General features: G+C 54.3%; 1 protein-coding gene across 1 annotated transcript in view; it reads left to right on the top strand.

Annotated features, from left to right (window-relative positions):
* Positions 1 to 13,949: 13,949 nt before the first annotated feature.
* Positions 13,950 to 17,749, top strand: part of LOC137452008 (opioid-binding protein/cell adhesion molecule homolog) — a 441,101-nt gene continuing 437,301 nt past the window's right edge. Inside the window, exon 1 of the mRNA XM_068160056.1 lies at positions 13,950 to 14,076. Within this exon, the coding sequence (XP_068016157.1) occupies positions 14,016 to 14,076 (61 nt within the window). The 5' untranslated portion in view covers positions 13,950 to 14,015. The remainder of the gene's footprint in view (positions 14,077 to 17,749) is intronic.

Genomic DNA, 17,749 nt, shown 5'->3' with positions numbered 1-17,749 from the left:
AAGGGAGCAAGGCTTAACACAAAAAAAGGAATCAAAATGTTTGCTTTCTCTCTCATGCTTTAACAAAAAAAAAGGCAAAGCAAAGCAAGAGAAAACCAGACCAAAAAAAACCCCAACCCCCAGCAGCTCGCTGAGCAATGCCTGAGTTATCCTTGAACCGGCTCAGGTTGCATCCACGCAGCCCTGCTTTCTTTCCTCCCCCCTCCTTCCTCCCTTCCCAGCTCTGTCCCTGCTGTTCAGGCACTTTGATCAAAGGCAGGCAAACAAAAGTCTCCTTCCTCCACCTGTCGATGGGCAAAGGGAATCCTGCCCCCCTGCCGGTGAGCAGGATCTGGCATCCTGGCCTGCATCAGGTACAGCGTGGCCAGCAGGAGCAGGGAGGTCATCCTGCCCTGTGCTCAGCACTGCTGAGGCCACACCTTGAGTCCTGTGTCCAGTTCTGGGCTCCTCAGCTCAAGAAGGACATTGAGAGACTTGAAGGTGTCCAGAGAAGGAGGCTGGGGAGGGGTCTGGAGCACAGCCCTGTGAGGAGAGGCTGAGGGAGCTGGGGTTGCTTAGCCTGGAGAAGAGGAGGCTCAGGGGAGACCTTCTTGCTCTCTCCAACTCCCTGAAGGGAGATTGTCGCCAGGAGGGGGTTGGTCTCTTCTCCCAGGCACCCAGCACCAGAACAAGAGGACAAAGTCTCAAGCTGTGCCAGGGGAAGTTTAGGATGGTTGTTAGGAAGAAGTTCTTCATAGAAAGAGAGATTGGCCATTGGGATGTGCTGCCCAGGGAGGTGGTGGAGTCCTCATCCCTGGAGGTGTTTAGGAAGAGACTGGATGAGGCAATTGGTGCCCTGGTTGAGTTGATTAGATGGTGTTGGGTGATTTGTTGGACTTGATGATCTCTGAGGTCTCTTCCAACCTCGTTAATTCTATTCTATTCTATTCTATTCTATTCTATTCTATTCTATTCTATTCTATTCTATTCTATTCTATTCTATTCTATTCTAGGCTAGGCTAGGCTAGGCTAGGCTAGGCTAGGCTAGGCTATCCCATCCTATCTTATCCTATCCTATCCTATCCTATCCTATCCTATCCTATCCTATCCTATCCTATCCTATCCTATCCTATCCTATCCTATCCCATCCTATCCTATCCCATCCTATCCTATCCTATCCTCTGATCTCAGAACACATGTTCAGAGCTGTTGGAGTAAGGGGGGGAGGGAGGCTGGAGCCGTGGGGGGTGTGCAGATGGGGGGTGGCACAGAAGGAGCTGGCTGTCTGCGTGGAGATAATGTTTTGTACACGCCGACAAGGGATAATTACTATGATCAAAGATGTGTGTGAGGGTATCTTGCGTTTGCATCGCTCTCTGGAGCAGGCCCAACCTCCTGACAGCTGAGGAGGGGGAGCAAGATCTACCACCAGCTTTTCTGAGGGGAGCAAGCTCTGCCACCAGCATTTCAGAAGGGAGCAAACTCTACCACCAGCATTTCAGAGGGGAGCAAACTCTGCCACCAGCATTTCTGAGGGGAGCAAACTCTGTCACCAGCATTTCAGAGGGGAGCAAACTCTACCATCAACTTTTCCCACCATCCCTGCTTCCAAGCAGGTTGTCTACCTGGAGGTGTCCAAGGCCAGGTTGGACAGCTCCTGGAGCAATCTGGCCCAGTGGAATGTTCATATGTCTATGACAGGTGATATTTGGATAGATTGAGACTGGAGATCAGGAAGAAATTCCTTCCAGTGAGGGTGGGGAGGCACTGGCACAGGTTGCCCACGGAGGCTGTGGCTGCTCTCTCTCTGGAGGTGCTCAAGGCCAGGCTGGATGAAGCCTTGAGCAACCTGGGCTGGTGGGAGGTGTCCCTGCCCATGGCAGGGGGGTTGGAACTTGGTGACCTTTAAGGTCTTTCCAACCCAAACCATTGCTATGAATCTTTGAGGTCCCTTCCAACCCAACCCATTCTCTGACTCTCCCTGAAGATGAGGTGCTCTGGGGGTGAGGGGTTGATGGGAGAAGGTTCAGGCTCTTCCCAGGAGTGCCCAGAGAGGGCAAAAGGCAGTGGGGATGAGTTAAAGCAGAAGGGAAAAGTAAGAAAAGGCTTTCTATCTTGGGTTTTTATTCCTGTGCTGAGGGTGCTCCAGCAGCAGAGAAGGTTGCCCAGGGAGCTTGTGGGGTTCCTGGCCTCGTGGTGCTACCACATTTCACCGCTGCTTGTAGTGCAACTTCGGAGGTGCCCCATCCTAATAATGATTCTTGACAGGAATTAGTACCCTGTCCATCTGGCCCCGTTCTGCCATCTAACAAGAGGAGATAAGTGCACTTAACAACACACCAGCTCTTGTTCAGGCCCCTTCTTCCCAAGCCAGAATCAATAGCAGGTCTCTCCAGCTTTTAGAGACTTAGATCACATCTTTTCATCTCTCTCTTACTCATTTCTCGCAAGCAGCAAGCAGCAAGCACTTGATTTCTCTCTTTCTCATTTCCCCCCCCCCCCCATGATGTGGAAATGTTCCTATTCTCCCTCCCTCTGAACCCACCCCCTGCTCACACAGCCAGGGCTGCAGCTTGCACACCAGATAAGAAACCCCTCCACAGCCGGGTCCCCCACTCCCCATCTCCAGCTTGCTCCCGATTCTGAGCTCTCCCACGGCCGCCCTTTATCTTCAAAGTGCTTTACAAAGGCTAATTAATCCTCCCAGCTCCCTGCTGTGGTAGGCAAGAGAGGTTTGCCTTCATCCAGCTCTGCTGGTAACCCTCTCCTGTGCCCCTGGACTGGGCACTGGTGAGGCCATAATCCTGGGTTCAGTTTTGGGAGCTGCACCCCAAGAAGGATGCAGTCTCAGGCTGTGCCAGGGGAGGTTCAGGCTGGATGTTAGGAAGAAGTTCTACACAGAGAGAGAGATTGCCCATTGGGATGGGCTGCCCAGGGAGGTGGTGGAGTCACCACCACGGGAGGTGTTCAGGAGGAGACTTGCTGGGGTGCTTGGTGCCATGGGTTAGTTGTTTAGGTGGTGTTGGATTGGTTGATGGGTTGGACACGATGATCTTGAAGGTCTCTTCCAACCTGGTTTGGTTCATTCTAAATGTTTATTCTAAATGTTTATTAAAGGACATTGAGGGTCTGGAGCAGGGCCAGGGAAGGGTCTGGGGAACAGGGCTGGGGAGGAGCAGCTGAGACAGCTGGTGATGTGCAGTCTGGAGAAGAGGAGGCTGAGGGGAGACCTCATTGCTCTCTGCAGCTCCCTGAAAGCAGTGAGGTGGGGTCTGGTCACTTCTCCCTAGGAGCAGCTGCTAGGATGAGGCCTCGAGCACAGCCCTGTGAGGAGAGGCTGAGGGAGCTGGGGTTGCTTAGCCTGCAGAAGAGGAGGCTCAGGGGAGACCTTCTTGCTCTCTCCAACTCCCTGAAGGGAGGTTGGAGCCAGGAGGGGGTTGGTCTCTTCTCCCAGGCACCCAGCACCAGAACAAGAGGACACAGTCTCAAGCTGTGCCAGGGGAAGTTTAGACTGGAGGTGAGGAGAAAGTTCTTCCCAGAGAGAGTCATTCATCATTGGAATGTGCTGCCCAGGGAGGTGGTGGAGTCCCCATCCCTGGAGGTGTTCAAGAGGGGATTGGATGTGGCACTCAGTGCCATGGTTTAGTCATGAGGTCTGTGGTGCCAGGTTGGACTTGATGATCTTTGAGGTCTCTTCCAACCTTGGTGATTCTGTGATGAGAGGAAATAGCCTCAGGATGCACTGGGGAGATTTAGGTTGGACATGAGGAACAATTTGCTGCCTGAAAGGGATGTCAAGCCCTGGAACAGGCTGGCCAGGGCAGTAGAGGGCACAAAGGGAAGCATTGTGGGTTGCAAGCTAAAGTAAAGGTGGTACCCCCAAATTTCTTGGGGCTATGAAATGGTTGCTAAGGGTTTTCAGGGATGGACCACAGCTCTCAGTGGTGGCACTTAGGCTGGTGGAGGAGAAGTTGGATGTTCACCCTCTTGAGGGAGGTGTTTTATGGAGCCCAAATGGAGATCATTGTGAAGCATGGTGGGTTGGAGTCTCAGTGGTGGACCCCCCCTCCCTGGAGGTGTTTCAAAGCCATGCAGATATGGTGCTGAGGGCCATGGTTTAGGGGTGACCTGGCAGTGCTGGATTAAGAGTTGGGCTCAGTGATTGTAAAGACCTCTTCCAAGGAAAATGAATCCATGAACAGGATGATCCTTGTGCTCTCCATGGCCTGTGCAGGGAGTCTTAGAATAGAATAGAATTAACCAGGTTGGAAAAGACCTTTGAGATCACCAAGTCCAACCTGTCACCCAGCACCATCTGATCAACTAAACCATGGCACCAAGTGCCTCATCCAGGCTCTTCCTAAACACCTCCAGGGATGGGGACTCCACCACCTCCCTGGGCAGCACATTCCAGTGGCCAATCTCTCTTGCTGGGAACAACTTCTTCCTAACATCCATCCTGAACCTCCCCTGGTGCAGCTTGAGACTGTGTCCTCTTGTTCTGGTGCTGGGTGCCTGGGAGAAGAGACCAACCCCCACCTAGCTACAGCCTCCCTTCAGGGAGTTGTAGAGAGCAAGAAGGTCTCCCCCGAGCCTCCTCTTCTCCAGGCTAAGCAACCCCAGCTCCCTCAGCCTCTCCTCACAGGGCTGTGCTCCAGACCCCTCCCCAGCCTCCTTGCCCTTCTCTGGACACCTTAAAGTCTCTCAATGTCCTTCCTGACCTGAGGAGCCCAGAACTGGACACAGGACTCAAAGTGTGGCCTAACCAGTGCAGTGTACAGGGGCAGAATGACCTCCCTGCTCCTGCTGGCCGCACTGCTCCTGATGCAGGCCAGGATGCCATTGGCCCTCTTGGCTGCCTGGGCACACTGCAGGCTCATGTTCAGCTGCTATCAACCACTCCCCCCAGGTCCCTTTCTGCCTGGCTGCTCTCAGCCACTCTGCCCCCAGCCTGTAGCACTGCCTGGGGTTATTGTGGCCAATGTGTAGAACCTGGCACTTGGATGTGTTCAATCTCCTGCCCTTGGCCTCTGCCCATCTGTGCAGCCTGTCCAGGTCTCTCTGCAGAGCTCTCCTGCCCTCTAACATCTTCACACCCACCCCCAGCTTGGTGCTGTCTTGGAAAGGTCTGAGCTGGGGGGCTGAAGCTGGGGGAGCTGGGGCTGCCTCTGCATCTCCTGTTTATTCCTGTAGCCACTCTGAGTTCAGGAAGGCTTTACAACAAAAATAAAACTAAAGCTACTTTCATGTTTTTTTCCCCCTCCTTCCCTTGCATGAAATGCAAATCAATAGATGTTGTATTCCCACTCTAACAAGATGTCAAGGAGAAAAGGGTAGCCTTTCATTCAGGCAGACACACAAACACAAACACACACACACACAGAGGGAGAGGAAGGGAGGCAGGAGGGGACAGGAAGGAAGGAGCTGGAGGAGGGGCTGAGGGACAGACAGACAGACACAAGGAAGGAAGGGATGGGCAGGGGGGAATGGTGAGGAATAGGGGTGCCAGAGTGTGCTGCCCTGGGGGTTGCTGGTCAGAGATGTGCTGAAGAGTGTCCAGAGAAGGGCAACAAAGCTGGGGAAGGGTCTGGAGAACAGACCCCTGGAGACCCCCCTGGAGAACAGGGCTGGGGAGGAGCAGCTGAGTGAGCTGGGGAGGTTTAGTGTGGAGAAGAGGAGGCTGAGGGAGACCTCATTGCTCTCTACAGCTCCTTTCAAAGCAGGCTGGAGCCAGGTGGGGATTAGTCTCTTCCTCCTAGCATCAGGTGAGGAAATGGCCTGGAATCATGCCAGGGGAGGGTTAGGTTGGAGATGAGGAACAATTTCTTTGCTGCCAGAGTGGTCAGGGATGGGAAGAGGCTGCCCCAGGGAGGTGGTGGAGTGCCCATCCCTGGAGGTGTTCAAGAACCCTGTGGCCATGGCACTGTGGGACATGGTTTGGGCTGATGATCACAGAGGGCTTTTCCAAACCAGTTCCTGCTTTGGGAGGTGCTTCTGCTCTTAGTATCATAGTATCAGTCAGGGTTGGAAGGGACCACAAGGATCAGCTAGTTTCAACCCCCCTGCCATGAGCAGGGACACCCCACACTACATCAGCCTGGCCACAGCCTCATCCAGCCTGGCCTTAAACACCTCCAGGGCTGGGGCCTCAACCACCTCCCTGCACAACCCATTCCAGGGCTTCACCACTCTCATGGGGAAGAACTTCCTCCTCCCCTCCAGCCTGAATCTCCCCACCTCCAGCTTCATTCCATTCCCCCTAGTCCTGTCACTACCTGATATTCTGAGCAGTCCCTCCCCAGCCATCCTGTAGCCCCCTTCAGATACTGGAAGGCCACAATGAGGTCACCTGGGAGCCTTCTCTCCTCCAGACTGAACAGCCCCAACTCCTTCAGTCTGTCCTCACAGGAGAGATAAGGCAAGATGTTAGGTTTTAAAACTTGGGAGCTCTTCTGCCTTTTGGGGATGGTCTTGCAGGGAGCTGCTGCTTTTGGAATGCTCTGCTCCCCCTTTCCCTGGCTGTGCAAGCAGAGGGTGAGGCAGTCTCTGCCTTGCTGAAAACCTGAGTGTTCTGTACCACAGAGATTAGCCTGGTCCCAGGTGTGAATATGAACTGAGACAGCTTGGAAGGGGGGAAAAAAAACCCAAACAGAGAAAATCACTCTGAAAATACACACAAAAATCCTGTCTCCATGTGCCCAGCAGCCCATAATGTCTCCTCACAGATCAGGTGCTGCCTGTCAGATTGAAATATGCATGTTAGATTCTCTGTTTGATATCAGAAAAACCCAAACAGCCCCAAATATCCCTGAAGAGCTCCAGCAGCTAAATACATATTTGTACATTTGTTTTGATTGTGTTGGCTTGGGGTTTGTTGGTTTCTTTCTTTTAATGTGTCTTGAGAAATCAAACAAATCATCACAGAAAGGCTTGGAAGGGAATTTAAACATCATCTAGTTACGGAATCACAGAATCACCAAGGCTGGAAGAGACCTCCAAAGATCATCGAGTCCAACCTGGCACCACAGACCTCAGGACTAAACCATGGCACCAAGTGCCACATCCAAGCCCCTCTTGAACACCTCCAGGGATGGGGACTCCACCACCTCCCTGGGCAGCACATCCCAATGGCTAACAACTCTCTCTGGGAAGAACTCTCTCCTCACCTCCAGCCTAAACTTCCCCTGGCACAGCTTGAGACTGTGTCCTCTTGTTCTGGTGCTGCTTGCCTGGGAGAAGAGACCAACCCCCTCCTGCCTACAACCTCCCTTCAGGGAGTTGTAGAGAGCAAGAAGGTCTCCCCTGAGCCTCCTCTTCTCCAGGCTAAGCAACCCCAGCTCCCTCAGCCTCTCCTCACAGGGCTGTGCTCCAGACCCCTCCCCAGCCTCCTTGCCCTTCTCTAGACACCTTCCAGCATCTCAATCTCCTTCTTGACCTGAGGAGCCCAGAACTGGACACAGGACTCAAGGTGTGGCCTAACCACTGCTGAGCACAGGGCAGAATGACTTCCCTGCTCCTGTTGGCCACACTGTTCCTGATGCAGGCCAGGATGCCTTTGGCCTTCTTGGCCCCCTGGGCACACTGCAGGCTCATGTTCACCCAACTGACAATATTTCCAGCCCCTCTATAACACCTTCCAGCAGCTCAGGCTCCTATCTGTCCTGGCCTTGAACACCTCCAGGGAGGGACCATCCACAACCTCCCTGGGCAACCTGTTCTAGTATCTTCCCACCCTCACTCCAAAGAATTCCTTCTAATCTTGTCTAATCTCTCCTCTTCAAACTCAAAGCTATTGCCCCTTGCCTTATGACTACAAACCCTTGTCCAAAGTCCCTCCCCACCTCTCCTGTATCCCACTTCAGGTATTGGAAGGCTGCTCTAAGTTCTCCCTGGAGTCTACCCCAGGCTGAACAGCCCCAACTTTCTCAGCCCCAACTCCCATAGGGAGGTTCTCCAGCCCTTGGAGCACAGCCCTGTGAGGAGAGGCTGAGAGAGCTGGGGTTGCTTAGCCTGGAGAAGAGGAGGCTCAGGGGAGACCTTCTTGCTCTCTGCAACTGCCTGAAGGGAGGTTGGAGCCAGGTGGGAGTTGGTCACTTCTCCCAGGCAATGAGCACCAGAACAAGAGGACACAGTCTCAAGCTGTGCCAGGGGAGGTTCAGGCTGGAGGTGAGGAGAAAGTTCTTCCCAGCAAGAGGAAGTGGTCATTGGAATGTGCTGCCCAGGGAGGTGGTGGAGTCCCCATCCCTGGAGGTGTTCAAGAGGGGATTGGATGAGGCACTTGGAGCCATGGTTTAGTTAGTCAGGAGGTGCTGGGTGACAGGTTGGACTTGATGACCTCTAAGGTCTTTTCCAACCTTATTGATTCTGTGACCCTATCCCTCTGGATGGATCCCTGCCCTCCAGCATGTCAGCTTGGCCACACAGCTTGGTGTCTCCTGCAAACTTGCTGAGTGTGTGCACTCCTTCCAATGTCCATAATCACCAACCAAGGTGCTAAACAACAAAGAACTGAAGCAGGCCAGTGCCCTGTGCTGTGCAGGAGAGCCAGGGAGGGCTGATGGCCAAGACACATTTGTTCCCATGGTGGAGATAGGAGAGTAAAGGCAGCAATGCACTAGGGGTCATCTTTAGAGCTGCACTTAGCAATTTGGGTGCCAGCCTAGTTGGCCAGAATGGATACAAGGGGAGTGGCTAAGTCAGTGCTGGATTTGGGCAGGTGAAGGAGGGGGTGTGGGGTGGGGGGGAGAAGAAAGCATGGAGGGGAAATGTGGTGGGAGGGGGAAAAATAAGTAAGAATGTGTTGTTTTGAAATATGCCCAAATATAGCTTTTCAGCTCAGGGTTTGAAAGCAGAGCAACATGTTTGTTCTGAGCCCATCAAACATTGCTGTTAATTAGAAATGATTTCTTTGTTCACTTCCTTTAGCTCCTGCAGGATAACAAGTGGGGTTTTCCCCTTTCTTTTCTGTAGTTGTCTTTGCCTTGGGTGGATTCAGAGCCAGCTCTGGGAGGGCTTGGAGAGTGAGGTGCAGCCAGAAGGTTCAGCTCTCCCCTCCTGGGAGATGCATCCTGAAGCAACATGAGGTTCAATAATGAATGGAATGCAATGGAAAGGCATGGAATGGAATGGAATGGAATGGAATGGAATGGAATGGAATGGAATGGAATGGCATGGCATGGCATGGCATAGAATAGAATAGAATAGAATAGAATAGAATAGAATAGAATAGAATAGAATAGAATAGAATTAACCAGGTTGGAAGAGACCTTCAAGATCATAGTGTCCAACCCATCAACCAATCCAACACCACCTAATCAGCTAACCCATGGCACCAAGCACCCCATAAAGTCTCCTCCTAAACACCTCCAATGATGGTGACTCCACCACATCCCCGGGCAGCACATTCCAATGAGCAATCTCTCTCTCTGTGTAAAACTTCCTCCTAACCTCCAGCCTAAACCTCCCCTGGTGCAGCCTGAGACTGTGTCCTCTTGTTCTGGTGCTGGCTGCCTGGGAGAAGAGACCAACCCCCACCTGGCTACAGCCTCCCTTCAGGGAGTTGGAGAGAGCAATAAAGTCTCCCCTGAGCCTCCTCTTCTCCAGGCTAAGCAACCCCAGCTCCCTCAGCCTCTCCTCACAGGGCTGTGCTCCAAACCCCTCACCAACCCTGTTGCCCTTCTCTGGACATGCTCCAGCAGCTCAACCTCCTTCCTAAACTGAGGAGCCCAGAACTGGACACAGGACTCAAGGTGTGGCCTAACCAGTGCAGTGTACAGGGGCAGAATGACCTCCCTGCTCCTGCTGGCCACACTCTGCCTGATGCAGGCCAGGATGCCCTTGGCCCTCCTGGCTGCCTGGGCACGCTGCAGGCTCGTGTTCAGCCTGCCATCAACCAGCACCCCCAGGTCCCTCTCTGCCTGGCTGCTGTCCAGCGGCAGGGTGCTGCACCTGGGCTGGAACAATCCTCACTCTCTATACAGGATGGGGGAGGAGGGTTTGGAAAGCTGCTCTGTGTGGAAGGACTTGGGGGTGCTGGTGGGTGAGAAGCTGGACAGGAGCAGGCAGTGTGAGCTTGCAGCCCAGGAGGCCAATTACATCCTGGGCTGCATCCAAAGATGTGTTGCCAGCAGATCCAGAGAGATGGTTCAGGCACTTTGCTCTGGGGAGTGCTGTGGACAGCTCTGGAGCCCTCAGTGTAGGAAGGACATGGACCTGATGGAAAGGGTCCAGAGGAGGGCCATGAAAATGCACCTCTGCTATGAGGACAGGCTGAGGGAGCTGGGGGTGCTCAGCCTGGACAAGGGGAGGCTCTGGGGAGACCTAATAGCAGCCTTCCAGTACCTCAAGGGGGCTGCAGGAAGGATGGGAAGAGTCTTTTTGCAAGGGCCTGCAGGAAGAGGACAAGGAGCAATGGCTTTAAGCTGGAGAAGAGCAGACTTAGGTTGGATGTTAGAAGCAAGTTCTTCACTATGAGGGTGGTGGAACATTGCATGAGGTTGCCCAGGGAGGTAGTTGAGATCCCTGCCCTGGAGGTATTCAAGGTAAGGCTTGACAAAGCCCTGGGCAGCCTGATCTAGTTGGGGATGTCCCTGCTGACTGCAGGGAAGGTCAGCCTGGATGAACCCTTCTGGCCCAGACCATTCTATGGCTCTGTGAACACTGTTCCCTTCTTGGAACAGACATCCTTGTCCTGGCTTGCCCACACAGGGATGCAGGCACATTCCTTGCAGTCCTGGGCAATCCCAAATGCTTCCTTGCAGTTGCTTTCCCAAAGTGTCAGTGAAGCAGAGGATGAATTTGCTTGATGTCAGCTGCTTTGGGTGTCAATTAAAGGGAAATTCAGGACAGAAATATCACCATCCTCATCTCAAGCTGTGAGAGCCACCAGGCTCTCTCACTCAGCATGATGATTTAGCTCTTTCAGAGGTCAAGGTTATTGGGAACACAACTTTCACTCCTATTGAAAGGGGTGGGGGGGGAGGGGGAGGGGAAAGATAAATAAAAGAAGTCCCTGGGCACATTTTTTTTCCTTCAGCATGTTCCTAAAGATGTGGGAGGGAGGATGCCTTCAGCAGATAATGTGGGAATATGGTTGAGTTAAAAGCTTCTCAAAAACTTGTGGTTTAGTCATGCAGAGTAGAAAATGAATTGAGATTAATGGCTGAAAGGAGAGAAAGTTTGGCCTGCTGCTGCGGGCTGGGCTCTCATCCCTCACCAGGTGAGGCTCCCTGCCTCCAGAGCGTGGCAGATACAGCTGTGTGAGCTGAAAAAAGAGCTGCTCCTGCTCCTCCTGGGGCTGCTTGCCACAAAGAGGAAATCAGCTGGGATAAGAGGTGTGTGCCCAGAGGGGGCTGTGGTTGGCCTCTCTGTGATTAGCCTGCGTGGAGCTGCAACAAGTGAGGGGGAGAAACCCCAGGAAGGAAGTCAGCAGGGGAGGGAATTCTTGGGGTGCTCTGTCTGGCTTTGGGGATCAGGTGGTTGGTGGCAGAGAGGAGCTGCTGGGCTTCAGCCCTGCCTTGGGGTAGTTGATGTTTGCAGCTGGGGGTTGGTGGATGTGTTATCCTTGCTGGACAGATGGACAGAGGGCAACAGGATGGAATTCAACAAGTCCAAGTGCCAGGGGCTGCACTTTGGTCACAACAACCCCAGGCAGTGCTACAGGCTGGGGGCAGAGTGGCTGAGAGCAGCCAGGCAGAGAGGGACCTGGGGGTAATGGTTGACAGCAGCTGAACATGAACCAGCAGTGTGCCCAGGTGGCCAAGAGGGTCAATGGCATCCTGGCCTGCATCAGGCAGAGTGTGGCCAGCAGGAGCAGGGAAGTCATTGTGCCCTGTGCTCAGCACTGCTGAGGCCACACCTTGAGTCCTGTGTCCAGTTCTGGGCTCCTCAGTTTAGGAAAGATGTTGACTTGCTGGAAGGTGTCCAGAGAAGGGCAACAAAGCTGGGGAGGGGTCTGGAGCACAGCCCTGTGAGGAGAGGCTGAGGGAGCTGGGGTTGCTTAGTCTGGAGAAAAGGAGGCTCAGGGGAGACCTTCTTGCTGTCTGCAACTGCCTGAAGGGAGGCTGTAGGCAGCTGGGTTTGGTCTCTTCTTCCAGGCAATCAGCACCAGAACAAGAGGACACAGTCTCAAGCTGTGCCAGGGGAGGTTTAGGCTGGAGGTGAGGAGAAAGTTCTTCCCAGAAAGAGGAATTGGCCATGGGGATGTGCTGCCCAGGGAGGTGGTGGAGTCACCATCACTGGAGGTGTTCAAGAGGGGATTGGATGTGGCACTTGGTGCCATGGTTTAGTAATCATGAGGTGTTGGGTGATAGGTTGGACTCAATGATCTCAAAGGTCTTTTCCAACCTTGTTGATTCTATGATTCTCTTTGCCAGGAACTCCCCAAGGGAAGGGGATTAATGGAACACAGGAGAAGAGTTTTGGGTGAGAGGCTGGACTTGATGATCTCTGAGGTCTTTTCCAACCTTGTTGATTGTGTGATTCAAAGAGGTCAGGAGACTGGGGATGTGCAGGGTGGTGAAAGGATGCCCAGGCTACTGGCTAAAGCCAAGAGCAGGATGAAACCCTGGGAGAGGAGATGGTGGGGTGGAGGTGCCTGGAAGTGCCTTTGGACTGTCCTGAAACAGAAAAAGAGACCTTGAGCCCTGAGCTAGTGGGGAGAGAGGTTGAGGTTGAGCTGAGCCAAGCTGAACCTTCTTAGTTTGTCTTTAAGCATTGAAGACTGCCTGGATGTGTGTTTTAAAAGCTGCAAGGGATGCACAATGAAAGCAAAACTTTTCCCTTTGTTTGTCTGCGTAGAAAATGTCACCAAAAATGTGCAGTTTCCTCTGGAAAATTATCTTTGCAGCCTCTTTTGCGGTGGGGTGGGGTTGTTTTGGGCAATGCAGCAGAATCAGGCCCTAGCTGGCAAATGCTTTGATCTGGGGGTGGCTGTGGGAGGGGGGGGACACGGCAGGGGCAGCTGCCAGAGAGGCGGAAAGCTGGGTCTGGTGCTTTGTGCTGGGGATGTTTGGGGCTTGGCAGCTGTGTGGGAATGTGCCAGGGGCTGTTTGGGAGGCAGCAGGGAGCAGTGGGGGGAACTGTGGGAGCTTGGAAGGGGAGGAATTTGTTAGCCTGAGGGAACACTCCTTGGCCTCGGTGGGAATGGGATGGTATTGAGTAGGGGGTGTGCAAGTGGGCACCCTGGGCTCAGCGTCCTTTTGGAGCTCTGGGAGCCTGCTGAAGGAGGGGGAAAAAGAATCCCAAAGCCCAAAACCAGACAACCCCCAAACGCCCCAGCTCTTGTTGGGATGCACAAGGAAGATTGCTTCTTGATTTCAGAGACTTTGTGCAAAAAACACCCACTCATGCTAAAAAGCCTGGATTGCTCGCTGCTTTGCCTCTCTTGGCAGCAGGCAGAGCTGCTGCTGGCTTCCCAGGGAGGGGATCAGAGCCCGGCAGAGGGACAGGGGTGAGCCAAGGGACTAAAGCCCGGGGCTGTTCCACCAGGCAGAAAAATATTTCCAAGCCCCTTTGCGGGTGCCTGCTGCTTGAGGAGTCAGTGGGATGGTGCCCATCCCTCTGCGCTCTGTGCCAGGCTGCTCCCTCTACCCTTGGTACCGCTGCCAGCCGCTGCTGGGAGGGATGCTCGGGGGGTCGATGCCCGCATTTAACGCCCTGGCTGCGGAGTGAGACCTGCAGAAGAGCAAGTGCGTGGTGTCAGTCAGCATCTTGAACCAATGGGTGCCTGGTAGGAGGTCTGCTTCTCCCAGTGCATGCACCGAGCCTGGTGCTCCTTCTGCTAGTTGTGTGCGTGCGTGTGCAAGGAAAAATCAGAGACACTGACTGCCTGCTCCTGTCTCTCTCTCTCTCTCTCCCCCTCTCTCTCTCTCTCCCTCTAGCTCACTAACTCGGTCTCCCTCCCTCTGCAAACATTGGATTTAAACCTGCTCAGAATTCAGCGCAGACGAAAGCAGCGGCGGCGGCAGCGGCAGCAGCAGCAGCAAGCAGGAGCAAGCAGCAAGCAAATCAAGCTGCTCGTCTAGCGCGGCTCCAAGATGTACCATCCTGCCTGCTGGATCATCTTCACGGCCACAACTGCCCTGCTCTTCATCCCAGGTAGTGCAGAAAGAATTTTCCCCCTCCCCTTTCTTCTTCTGTTTAGTGGGGTTTTTTTTCTGTTAGGGTTTTTTTTCTGTTTGTTTGGGGGATTTTGGGGTTTGTTTTTGGTTCTGCCTGCAGGGGATGGAAGGCTGCGGGCTGGCAGGGTGGGAAAGGCGAGCGGTGGGGGGACCTGGACTTCACGCACATTGCGCACCAAGGCTCGCCGGCAGGCAGGCAGGCAGGCAGCGAGTCGCTCTGCAGCAGGGAATCGCCAAGCGCTCCCGGCAGCGAGTGGGGTTCGAACAGCCCTGCCCGGCCCCTGCCACAGGGCTGCCTTCCTCCCCTCACCCCCCGCACCCCCCTCCCCGCTTGGCACCGAGCAGAGCTGGGGCTGCCTGGGTTTGCACAGCAGCCCCCCAGGCTGAGGAGGGTCCATCCCTTCGGGCAGCACCTGGCCTTAAATTGGGGTCACGGAGCTTTTTTTTCCCCCCCTTCAAAGTTGGGCATCTCCCGTGCCTTACTTCTCTCCTGAGCTCTGTTGTTATTCTCCTTGCTCCCCTTCAGCCCTGCTTGCTGCCAGGCAAACTCAGGTGCCTGCCCCTTGCTCCCTTTTGCAAAGTGAAAATGAACCCCCAGCCCCCCCAGCCCCCCCCAGCCCCCCCAGCCCCCCCCCAGCTCCCCCAGCCCCCCTTCCGCCAGCCCCGATCCGGGCAGCCACGGGGGCACCGCTTTGGGCTGCAGCGGAGGTGCCGCAACCTCTACCCAGCCGAGCAGGTGGCTCCTGAAATGTGGGTTGACCTCATCCCCACGGGCGGCCAGGGGGAGGAGGATGGAGGGGTGGGGGGGAAAGACGCTGGGTTTGGATCCGAGGCTGGCTCTGTGCTGATGCTCAGCGTGGGGGTCGCGGCGGGGCAGCGAGCGCAGCCCCTGCACTGCATGTGTGGGGAGGGGGCGGCGGGGGCGGCCGGCAGAGCTGCCTGCCTTGGGGCTTTTCTTCTTCTTCTTTTTTTTGGGGGAGGCAATAATGTGGACTTTTAGCGGCTGAGAAGGTTACAGTCCCTGTGCCAGCAGATGGGGACTGCGTGTTGAGGCTCAGCTCCGAGCTTAAGCCGCCGTGTGTTTTTCCTGACTGTCAGGGAGAATTATGTTGGACCCAGGAGGGCAGGGAAGCGGCACGGCTGGAATTCCAGCGGCTCTCCGTGGCATTGCCGTGCGGGACCGCTGTGTGTGGGGCGGGGGATGAGGCTGGTGGGGGGTTGAGGTTAGCTGTGGCACAGCTGGAGAGCAGCCCTTTCCACAGCTGTGAGGAGCAGCAGGGCACGCAGGATGAAACTTGCTGGTGGGACCATCCAAACCTCAGGGTCCTGTGGTGCCACGCTGCAGCCCAAGAGGTCAGCAGGTCCAAGAGCTCTAGGGATGGGGCTGAGCACCACTGATGCTCCATGGGTTTGGAGAGGGATGTGGTGGATACTAGTCCTGGCTGGGTGGCACCATCTCCTGGGTTGTGCATTGGCTGGTGCCTTGCTGCAGCCCAAGAGGTCAGCAGGTCCAAGAGCTCTAGGGATGGGGCTGAGCACCACTGATGCTCCATGGGTTTGGAGAGGGATGTGGTGGATGTTAGTCCTGGCTGGGTGGCACCATCTCCTGGGTTCTGCATTGGCTGGTTGAGGAGTGTTGGTGAAAGGACCTCTGGCAGCAGTGCCTCCAGCACTTCAGCAATGCCTCCAGCCAAAATGGTGCACCTACAGGGTGGCACCAGAGGGTTGGCACGGCTCTGTGAGCTGCCTGACTTTGCCAGCTGCACAGGGGGGATGTTATTGAAGATATTACCTTGAGCAAGGTAAGGCAGATGTGGTTGGCATGCAGGCAGCTTGCCTCACCACCACTGTGTGCCAAGCAAAGCATTGACTCCTTCACCCTGTAGCCAGACAAGGTTCATCTGGGTCAAAACTGCAAAGAAACAGACGCAGGGCAGCCGTGCAGGTCAAATGGGAGGATGTGTGGCTCTGGATGGGCTGCCATCAAGGTGTCCCTTAAGCTGTGGGAGCTGGCAAAGGGCTGGCACAAAGCCTTTCCAGTTTGCTGGTGCCCTGCTGCAGGTTCCTCCAGCCGTGGGTGTCTGGCTTTGGCATCTGTGTGCACCAGAGAAGCAAAAGGCCAGCGTGCTTAATCCCCTAGGAACTTGGGAGAGGATTCTTGATCCATGCTTATGTGCTTGTAGCTTCCCCTTCTTATTTCTATTAAGCAGCAATATCTGCTTTGGCTTTGAATGTCCCCTGAGCCCAACCAGCCCAGGACTTTGCCTGGCTGGGCTCAGCCTTTAATCCATCAAGCCAGGACCTGCTGCCTGCATTAGAGGACAAGAAATATTCCATTGCACCGAGAGTGGCTGCTTGGTGCTTCCTTTTGCCCCCCACACTCCCCACTTTTTGACCCTCTCCTTTTCATTTTTGCATGGCTTGCAGAGCCTGGATGTTTCCCCCCTCTTGTCCAGCCTGGCTGATTTCAGGCATGGTTTCAGGTCAGAGTCTCCCTTGGGTGCTAGCTGGTGCAGAGGGGAATGGTTGAGTCGCTCAGATGGTGCTGGGTGATAGGTTGGACTCGACGAGCTCAAAGGTCTTTTCCAACCTGGCTGATTCGCCTCTATTATGCTGCCACCATCCCAGAGCAGGGAATTTTTTTGTTGTTTGGGGGGGGTGGGAGGGAGGGAGGGAGGGAGGGAGCTGTTTATTATTTCCCAGCCCAATCCCACGTGTTTTGTGCAGGTGAGGCTCCCCTGGGATCTGCAGAGGCTGTTTGTGAAGCGCCAACTCCTTTCCCTTCTCCATTTTTATCCATTGCTGCGGGAGTTCCTCGTGGGGTGGTTGGAGTGAGAAGGGAACCAGCTTTTAGAAGGTGTAATTAGAGTGAAGGGAAACATCACAACTTGAAGGCTCCTGCAGAAAATAGCATCACAAAGTTATTATTAGCTGTAATAGCTTATTTGCCAGTGGTTTGATTTTTTTCCCCCCCTCTCTTCCTTTTTTTTCCCTCTCTCCTACCTCTGTTTCCTCCCCACCCAGCCCCAACCCCCTTCCTTTCTGCCTCTTCTTTTTGCCCACCCAAGGTAGCATCTGCTGGTGGCCAATTTACTCTTGTGGAATCTAAAAGACACGAAAGGTTAATGCAATAATGAAACCCTGACCCCTCTGGTCATACCCAGCCTCTTACTCTGCAGCTTTTTATGTCTTTGTAAGACAAGTTTCCATCCAAAATAACTCCAAAAGGCTTAATGCTGTTGTCATCTGCTGCCTGAAATTGGGGGGGAGGGAGGTGGCTGCCAGGAGAGCAGTTGCTCTCTGAGGTGGGGGATTTGGGAAGGATCATTAATGCTGAAGGATGGGGAGGTGGAGTTGGAGGGGTTCGAGTGGCAAGCTTGGAAGTGCTGGGCCTCTTGAGGGCTGATGTCTGCAGATGTGGCAGGGTGGCCTGTGAGGCACTAGAAGATGGCTTTGGGGCAGTGACTTGCTGGAAGGTGTCCAGGGAAGGGCAACAAAGCTGGGGAGGGGTCTGGAGCACAGCCCTGTGTGGAGAGGCTGAGGGAGCTGGGGTTGCTTAGCCTGGAGAAGAGGAGGTTCAGGGGAGACCTTCTTGCTCTCTACAACTACCTGAAAGGAGGCTGTAGCCAGCAGGGGGTTGGTCTCTTCTC

The sequence above is a fragment of the Melanerpes formicivorus genome, unplaced genomic scaffold, assembly GCF_026170545.1.
Source record: "Melanerpes formicivorus ecotype bairdi unplaced genomic scaffold, bMelFor1.0.p_v2 SCAF_47, whole genome shotgun sequence".
Lineage (NCBI taxonomy): Eukaryota > Metazoa > Chordata > Aves > Piciformes > Picidae > Melanerpes > Melanerpes formicivorus.
Note: the sequence above shows the minus strand (reverse complement) of the source record. Positions and strands in the feature narration are given on the sequence as shown.